This window comes from Zeus faber (assembly GCF_960531495.2).
Source record: "Zeus faber genome assembly, chromosome: 19".
Lineage (NCBI taxonomy): Eukaryota > Metazoa > Chordata > Actinopteri > Zeiformes > Zeidae > Zeus > Zeus faber.
The window spans coordinates 21,596,441-21,606,040 of NC_137206.1; the positions used below are offsets into that span (position 1 = coordinate 21,596,441).

The following is a 9,600-nucleotide window of genomic DNA, read 5'->3' on the forward strand; positions in this document are numbered from 1 at the left end:
CATCCGTCAGACGTGAGACGAGTCACACGGAAGGGGCCGAAAAGCCATATCGATGTTTTCCTCCATTATGACGTCGAATCTGCACATTACGGGCCTGAGAGGAAAAGGGCGACAAAGAGTGACGTTAAAGCGGCGACCCATAAGATTGGGCGTGGGTTGGATTGCACTAAATCGAAACGGCGACACACTCCCGTCGTTCGCAGCACCGACCGAGCGAGCTGCCGCGAGATCCTTTGCGCCCCCCCCCCCCCCCTCACCTCTCGGGACGCTCCAGCGGGGTGAGGCGGATGCGCAGCAGCCTGATCTTGTAGCGCGGTCCGATCACGTTCCCCGTGCTGATGCGCATGGAGATCTTCTGGACGGGCTGCAGGTCCTCGTCGAACTGGGCCAGCAGGCGCGTGGAGGTGTACTGCTCGAACCGGAAGAGCTTGCTGGATACCGAGACGGAAGAAGCAGAAAGGAGAGGTTGAAAGAGAGGTTGAAAGGGATGTTGCTGTCGGACAGGTTGGAATCTCTAACTGGAAACCAAGCGGGAAGCAGGGAACGTGATGCTGGAGGCACTGACGCTGCTGGGTGAAGGTGTGGAGAACGTTATTGTGGCTAAACTCTGCTTGTGCTTCCCCTTCTGAGGAAGAGGAAGCTGTTCATGATCTGATGGGACATTAAAGATAAGGTTCTCTGAAACTGTGTGTGTGCGTGTGTGCGTGCGTGCGTGCGTGTGTGAGTGTCTCACTGGTCTATTCGTGTCTCCGTGTAGTTCCTGCCACTGTGTAGCCTGAGGTAGACGACTCCCCAGCGGAGATACTGGTTCCATGTCACCATGTCCACTCTGTAGCTGGCCTCTGCACAGGACAACAACCGGCGTCACACCCTCAGAACCCAATGCTGGGTTCCAGCAAAGTGGTTATATGTAATTAATTTATGGATTATGGAATTAATTAATTTAAGTCTCTGCCATTGTATATGTTTTGGTCGCGTTTTAAAAACGTCCTACTCTGTTTGATGCTGCCGCCATATTGTACATTCCGATCAGTGATTAATAATGGCATATCCCATCCCATCAAATTCAAAGCTTTACTTACTTAAGAGTTCACTTGGTCAGACACTAGTTTACCCGAATCTGAAGGCTGAGGTTCACTTGGCAGGCATCCAACTACTGATTGCTAATGCTATAACAGGGCCTGGGGTTCAGTTATCAATGGATAACTTCGCTCCCTGGTCGGTTGTGTTGAAGGATGTAAGTGAAACGCACTCCTGTAAGGCAGCGTGGCGGTGGTACTGAAGAAGACCTTGGTCTGGCCCAGTCGCAGCAGAGTGTCTCTCCACCTGCTGACGTCGTAGCCTGCGAGAGAGAACCACAGGTAAGCCGAGCTGTCCCCGCCAACATGTTGCGGCAAAAAAAATAAAAATAGTTGAAGGTGGGTGACTCGTGTGTTGAATCAGTTCTCGTTATTTGCTTCTTCTCACCGAGCATGGGGCAGGGTGCGGGCTTGAAGGCCTCACACTGGAGGCACCGCCCGTCCACAAAGTCGCTGTAGGAGGCGCAGGGGTAGCCGGTCAGGCTGCAGGTTTGGTTCAGAGCGCAGAGGAACAGGAAGACGGAGCGCTGGTGGTCGCAGACAAAATAAGACTTCCCTACGCGACGGAGAGACCGCAGTGAGCTGGCACTTATGAGCAGGAACCATGGTGTCGTATTTTGTGTGTGTGTGTGTGTGTGTGTGTGTGTGTATTTACCTGAGAAGATGGTCTTAGGGCAGCCTGGCTGGTCGCCTCCCCCGTTTGCATAGTAGTCAATATGACCATGTGCGCCATTCAGTCCAAACGCTGCGCAAAGACACGACGCCATTCATCATCAACAGCTCGCCCACGGAAAGACAGTGTTTTTGTGTTCGAGAAATCTATGGCTATGTGCAACCTTGCATCTGCATGGGCCACAATATACTTCCATCTCATCCAGAAGCACTCTCATTAAGGTTTGGGTAGAGCGTGCCGCCGAAGACGCTTTGGACAGGATACAGAGCGGCCCGGTGGAATTTAAACCCGACCCTCTGACTGCGGCACAGTCACGAAGACCATCGTGCAGCCCATCCCACCCTTCCTCCATCCATTTGGATTCTTACAGTTCATGTCAGTGTGCAGGACATCGACGAACATGGCGTCTGAAGGGTCCAGCCGCTCCTCGGGGGTGGCGCCGGTGAACATGGGTCCCGCCGGGTCCAAAGCTGGGGACGGAGGACGGCGCATTTTTTTTTTTCCCACATCCCTCTCAAAACCCCCCGTTGTTCTTCTATTCATACCGCTACTTAAATATAGGATCCGGAGAACTTCTCCCCTCTCACCTGTGATTCGACCGATTCTCCCCTTCAGGTTGGCTCCCACAAACCCTGCCAGGTGAGCGCCGAGGCTGACGCCGATCAGGTGCACGGAGCTAAGCGAGGCACCCTCCTCCTACATTCAAAACAGGAAGTTTCCCCTGTTTCAAGTGCAATATTACAAGAAACAAGAATCTTCGCACTGAGGAAACCTTAAGTCGCATTAAGTAAAACGGAATAATAACTTTCTTTCAGAATCACTCTGACACCACACACGCACCTGCATGGTTGTGATAAATGAGGTGAGGTTATGGGCTGCCTGCCACGTGTTGGCCACCGCCGTGAAGTAGTTGAGATTGGCCGCGCCCCGGTTCCAGTCCACCACAATGACATTGATGTCTTCCTGCTCTGCCAGCAGCTGCACCAGGTGGTCGATCCAGATGGGAGGTGCCCCCGTGGGCCGGTAGCCGTGGATGACGAAGGCTGTGGGGCGGCCGAGGTCGAAGAGCGGCTGGGAGGCCAGGCGGCGGTGGCTGAGCTCGCGGCCACAGCGGAGGTTGGCGCGGGTGTAGAGCAGCAGCCTGACGTACAGGCTGGTCCCCATGAGGCAGTGGGACAGGTCCAGGTCGGTGAAGTTGTCGCAGGACTCCGCCGCACTGCTCTGCTCCTGCCCTGGGGCACCTGCAACAAACGACAGGACGAGGAGGGTGGGGGCGACATCTTGAGAAGGCTGGCACAAGGAAGGGGCTTTTAACTAACATTTTATGAACAAACCCTCGAGCCCCTCGACGGTACGGATTATTTTGCAGGTCTCATCTTTGTTAGAGCATCACTTGTATGACTTCTGAATTCCAGGAGCGGGATGTAGAGCAAGGTTTTCACTGTGTGTGTGATATGTTCTCTAGATATACCTGTATGTTAATCTTGGATATGCTAACTCGAAGCACGCATGTTCTGCTTTTCTCCTTCACACCCACAAACTTGCGAAAATGTAGATTTTGAGGACCTTACCCACTTCTCAGAAGCTCTCCTGTACTTTGCAACACTGCCGTATTTTCTTTTTATTTGTTTGATGAAGGGGAGGGCATTTTATGACTCTCCTCTCAACGCCCACATTCTTATTCTGAAATTCAAAATGAAGATCGTTCGTGATCGCACATGCGGAAAGCCCCACACCTCTTCTTTCGGATCAACGGCGCCCACGGCACGCGTCCAACGAAGCTTTCCCGAGAGGAACCTGTATGAACTTTGACCTCTTTGACTTCTCTGCCTCTGGGGAGGGACGGGGGCGAACAAGTCACTTGAAAGAGAAATGCACATTTTTTGTCCGAAAAACCAATGACCTATCGTGGACCCGACGGGGTCAAAGGGCGACGGAGACAATACCAGGGCGTTGATATGATAAATACTATTTAAGATGTGGTACAATTATACGTTTCAGTTTCAAATTGCACTCTACACCCACAACTCGTGAGAAGTTATGAAGAGATATTTGGAAAAAAAGAAACATTCAAATGTATTTCAATGTTGATAGATATCTAAATATCTTTAAAACCGTACGTGGTAATTTACGTGCACGCCTTTTGACACTCATCAGTGAGACGGGTGATCAGTGAAGTGATGCGGGAAAACAAACTCAGAAAAGCCGCATGCATGATGAAGGTACACGACGGTGGAAGACACTTATTAGAACTACTCAGAGAGTCCAGACATGTTCCATGTAAGGAGCTTGTACAGTACCACAGAGGTTCTTGGCGGTATTTACCATTACAGGTGTGATAGGTAGAGATGTTGAGGCAGTTTATAGCTCACACAACGTGTACGTGCACGACAGATGCACATTGGATGTTCCGCCATGGCAATCACAATCCTGGAGCACACATAAGCTGTTCATCCCTGTTTATCCCAGGTAAACAAGTACACATGACACATCTCAAAATCAAATGCAAATATGTTCTCCAAATGTTGGCCCGAATAAGGGCGAACCACAATTTACAACGGCGGAAAAAAAGAGTGCGCGAGCCTTCGTGTCCTGGTTACGTCATAAAACAGTTTTCATCTTCTCAAAGCCGATCTCTTAAGCGACGCATTCAACTTCGCGGGCTGCCCCTTCCAGAAATACCCATAGGGTGCAGAGTGTCCATTTTTTGCCTGAGCCTCTTTAAAAAACGCTTCAGCATGGTCGTTATCCAAAGCTGCTCACCCTCTCACCTAGTTAACTCTGCCACAGGATCTCTGCCTTGGCCTGGACGGTTCGGCCCCGGCAGACGGGTGACACTGGTGTCAGTTGGTGTTGGGCTTTGGCCACCAGCTGCAGGTGAAATCAACCTAAAAGCTGCTCTAGCTCTGGGACGGGACGGATAGGTTGGTGACGGCGGTCGCCATGGGCCTGCATGCCTCAATGCAATTGCGTCCGTGTCAAGAGAATAAAAAATAAAGATTTAATTTAGCAATGAAACTGCTCCTTGCATTTCTAATACTTTCTGAGGAGTGCTTTGCAGAGAAAGGAAGTTAGTGTTCCGAGTCAGGGCAACCTGGGTGATCCGTGCTCTCCCGTAATTAGACACAAGTCCTGTGCTGCCCTCAATAGGATCATCCAGCTATAAAAAAACACCTCATCCTGTTGCTACCCCCCCCCCCCCCGCCCCCCTCTCCACACACACACACACACACACACACACTGTAAAAGGATGAATGGATGAGACTTTGAGTTTGCATGCGTGTAGGTCTGCACGATGAGACAGCTCTAACAGTGCAGACCACAACAGGATGACAGAGAGACAAGCTTTTCCATCCAGCCGAGACCCTTTGTTGTGGCCTGACACATGCACATATACGTTGGTGTTAGGCAAAAGCGTAGTGCGGAGGGCTTGGTTCAAACGCGGCCGTTGTTTTTGCTTTAGTAGATTAAGTGTGAGAGAAAAACCCAACACGGTCACACGCATGGAGGCAAACGTAATCTCTTAACAAGTCCCTCCTCGAGTCCCCAGTGACATTTCACCATGTCCACAGAAATCCCAATCCCTGAGAGAAAAACAAAACAAGACAGATAAACCAAAACACACACGCACACACACGCACACACACACACACGCAGTCAGGCAGTAAAGAAGAAGAAGTTGACAATGTTTTCCCAACCTTTGCAGATCAGGAAAAAGCCTGACAGACACAGGAGTCGCCACGGTGACATCCTTCCAGCGAATGGAACACAGCGGGAGAATGTGGTGGAGAGAGAGAGAGAGAGAGAGAGCGAGAGAGAGAAGGAGGGAGAGAGGGTGAGAGAGATGGGGGGCTAGTGGGAGAGTCGGGGAGAGACTAGGAGATCAACAGCAGTGAAAGTGGGAGGGAGGGAGGGGAAGAACGAAGAGGGAGGAGGCACACGGGCAGCAGCTTATCACCAAACTCACTTCTAGAAGGATGGATCGATCGAGGTAGGTAGAAAGCGGAAAAGGGGGCCAAGACTAAAAAAGAAAAAAAAAAATGGAAGTTAAAAAAGGAAAACGGGTGCATTTGTAAACATTGAAAATTAAAGTATTTGCCTGAAGACGGTCCGAGGCTTTCCCCGAGTTTCTGAATAATGTGCAACATCTCCATCGACTCTCTCATTCACTCTCGTTATCGGTCCTTCTGCCAAGGCACAGGAAGCATGCACCCCTCCTTTCACACTGCATGAGTGGCTCTCACCCGAAAGCACATGTCTCAAGGACCTTCTTGCGGCTCTCACCACATTCTTTCGAAATCATATTTTGCACCCAAACGGAGAAGATCGAACGCCTAACTGCACACTTCTCAAAAAAACAGATCAGAAATCCGCAGGGCCGTGTGGAGGAGTCCCCCTCGTACAAGCGTGATTGTCAGTTAGTGCTCTCCATCCAAAGTTGGTCCTGCCCCAGCTCTGGTTATTAATAGCTCTCCAGCCGGCCCTGCCCAGCATTTACTGCATTAAAGTTACAGTATGCAGGGATAAAAACATATAATTTACATGCTAAGTACAGAGCAGAAACAGCAAAATCTTCGAAAGGCAATAAAACTAAGCCTGGGCCGACTGTAACATACTGTATCTGTGCATATTGGCATCCCAAATGAGAGCCCTACTCACCCCCTTCATTTTTTTTTTTTTTTTTTTTTTTTTTAACTTGTTTATGTGCTTTTGTGAAATGATTGATTCAAGTAAAAAACAGTCTTTGGCAAATATGTTCATTGAACAATTAGATTTGAACAGATCACAAAGTAAATTAAACTGAGCGTAATCAGCCGCAACAGTAAAACCACTGACAGGTGAAGTGAATAACATTGCTCATGTCATTCCAGTGGCACATGTCAAGGGGTAGTGATAGCTGAAAAGTTAGTGCTGCTATAATAGAAAGGTGTCAGAACACGGTGCATATAGGGCTGCGTAGCCGCCGACCGGTCAGAGTGCCCGCGCCGACCCCTGTCCACCGCCGAAAGCACCTATAATGGCCGTGTGAGCATCAGAGCTAGACCATGGAGAAATGGAAGAAGGTGGCCTGGTCTGATGAATCACGTTTTCTTTTTGCATATGCCGTGTTACCTGGGGAAGACATGGCAACAGGATGCATTATGGGAGGAAGGTAAGCCGGTGGAGGCAGTGTGATGCACTGGGCAAAGTTCTGTTGTGAAACCATGGGTCCTAGCATTGATGCGGATGTTACTTTGACACATATCAGCTTCCTAAACATTGTTGCAGACCAAGTTCCCCCTTTCATGGCAACGGTATTCCCTGATTGCAGTGTCCTTTTAGCAGGACAATGCGCCCTGCCACACTGCAGAAACTGTAACTCAAACTTGGTTTGAGAAACATGACAAAGAGTTCAAAGTGTTGACTTGGCATCCGAATTCCCTAGATCTCGATCTGATCGAGCATCTGTTAAATGTGCTGGAACAACAAACAAGCCCAACAGGACTTAAAGGATCTACTGCTAACGTCTTGGTGCCAGACCATTTTGGTCAACGTGACTTAGGGCAGTGATTGTGAAATAAAAGTGATGCTATTCGATGCTATGTGTATGGGATGCTTGTATACGCATGTCCATTGTCCAAAAAATTTCAGTTTGGTGTTTTGAGGTTTGGTTTTCAGTCTGGTCCAGGAGGAGTGGACAGTGACTCTCAATCTAGAGCCGAACAGGTGAGAAGCCACTGGAAGGTCACAGTGAGGTCGCTCTGTGCCGGCCAGTTAAAGAGCTTATTTTTGGAAGTCACGCCCGCTAATCGCTCCTCTGACTCGTGACTGGATGTAATCAGACAAGGGGTCGAACCGGGGAAGGGGAACAAAATGACTGTTAAATTGAAATGTTCTATTTTTCAAACCTTTTTTATTAATCCCAAAATGTTTGTTGTTCGACCAGGTGGATTTGAAGTTGTACATCAATAAAAAAGTACAAGTCGGACTCTTCACAAATACATTTTATGTACATGTATGATACATTATGGAGTTATTTTATACAATTTATACTAGACTTCCAACAATGTCCCAAAGCATCTGTTTAGAAACCTCCTTTTACGAGAGGACTTGATGCATTGCATGTTGCATTGCATCGGTGCAACCACGACTACGAGATTTACTTGGCCGTTTCCTGCCGCAGGATCCATAGCTGTCTCTCTGGCTGTTATCCTCATAAGTGATTATGCGTACGGTCTCTTGGCAACCAACGACCGACAACACAAACCGTCCACGGGTTAGCTTCTTGTCGGGATTTTCTGATGTTTTCAATCTTCTAACGTGCTGCTCCATGACAAACTCATTATCGCCGGTGATTTTGAATTTTTGCACGCCATTCAGTCACTTATTTGTCAAAGGGCGTGTTGTAGACACCGTCTATTAGTTGGTACTCTGGGTTTGTACACTTGCTGCATAGCTAGGGCGTCTCTGATCACAGATGCATTGTGTTTAAATCGACCTTCAAGCGGTCACAGATTAAAGGAGGCAAGCGCAAAAATCAATCAGCCTTTATTCAAGGTTCTCATTTCATACTTTTCGATGCTTTTTGGCGTCACACGGGTTGGCCCCCTTGATCCGGCACTGTGCGTTTAAAAACCCAAATCCTCACATCTGAGGACATAACGCCTCGCGCCATTTACACGCGAGGCTGCAGGAGTTCGGTGGGCCAGGGGAAGACCACGGTGGAGGAGGCCTCCGAGACGATGGAGGGCAGGCACAAGAGGTACCGGAGCTGCATCGCCACGGGAGACAGCCCGGCGCTCGCCGCACTGAGGACGCGGGCGGCCTTCACTTCACCCTCCGCCAAAATCAGCTGGAACACACACACACACACACACACACATATTAATATACAGAAACACTTATTTTCGTATCTGTGTGTGTATATGGATAAAATATAGTAAGAAAGATGTATTTCTGTGTGTGTGTGTGTGTGTGTGTGTGTACCTTGGCCCTAGCCTCCCTCGATACCTCGGCCTCTGCAGCCATGCAGCGTTGAAGGTCGTGGGGGAGCCTCATGGCTTTAAGCTCCACCCTCTCCACCTCGACGCCCCACCCCCGTGACCGGGCGCTCAGAACCTCCTGTGCAGACACGCGGAGGAGAAACGAGTGGCGCGGAAAACACAAAAGCGCAAACACACGAGCACACAGAGCCAGGCGACGCACTGCAGGAACGCCCATGACCTACTTCCATCCCGCACGCCATGCCCCTCCTCTGCGCCAGGATGTCCGCCAGCGTGCGCGCTCCCAGGGATGCCCTCAGGGTGCTCTGTGCCAGCATGCGGGTGGCCCCGGCGCCGTTGGCCACCCTGGTCACCCACAGCGACGGCTCCACCACCCGGTAGAAGACGACCGCGTTCACCCTCAGTGGAACCCCGTCGGCCGTCAGAACCTGGGTGGAAGAGAAACACCGTTGGGGCCGATGATGCTGGATCGGTAAACGCCACGGAAACAAATGGCAGTCGAGCTACGCCGGTGGCGGTTGCAGTGTATCGGGCCACGTTGCAAACCTTCCGACACGTCGGCCCCGGCAAACACTCAACGGTGGCATCGGAATGTGGTCATGCATGCCGGTTACCTTGTGATTTTTTTATACTGTAAAATAGGTTCTACTATTTCTAGAGCGGAGAGATGGTAGTGACTCTACTGACCAATTGCAGAGGGAGTTTAAAGTGCGCTGTTCTCAAATCCACTCTATGGAGGATGTCCAACCAGGGAATAACAAATAACACTCCTGCAGAAAAACAAACAAACTTGCCGGTCAAACAATAAGCAGCCCCCAACTTTCAACTCGAACCTCATGCATGGAAAACATCAAAAGTGCACAGG

The 9,600-nt window shown here is 49.9% G+C and overlaps 2 protein-coding genes across 2 annotated transcripts in view; both read right to left on the reverse strand.

Moving 5' to 3' along the window:
- On the reverse strand, window positions 1-4,080 carry lipib (lipase, member Ib; the record flags this gene model as incomplete). The annotated part of the gene is made up of 11 exons (XM_080020444.1): window positions 1-94; window positions 258-431; window positions 734-842; window positions 1,253-1,342; window positions 1,468-1,635; window positions 1,735-1,824; window positions 2,121-2,222; window positions 2,340-2,448; window positions 2,593-2,993; window positions 3,516-3,584; window positions 4,053-4,080. The coding sequence occupies 11 exons, from the start codon at window positions 4,078-4,080 to the stop codon at window positions 7-9; spliced, it is 1,428 nt and encodes a 475-aa protein (XP_079876570.1). The 3' UTR covers window positions 1-6.
- A 4,327-nt stretch (window positions 4,081-8,407) lies between these two features.
- Window positions 8,408-9,600, reverse strand: part of LOC307245035 (stomatin-like) — a gene marked incomplete at both ends in the record, with an annotated part of 2,534 nt that continues 1,341 nt past the window's right edge. The window contains 3 exons of the mRNA XM_080020445.1: window positions 8,408-8,584; window positions 8,719-8,853; window positions 8,960-9,163. Coding sequence (XP_079876571.1) covers window positions 8,408-8,584; window positions 8,719-8,853; window positions 8,960-9,163 — 516 coding nt within the window. The remainder of the gene's footprint in view (window positions 8,585-8,718; window positions 8,854-8,959; window positions 9,164-9,600) is intronic.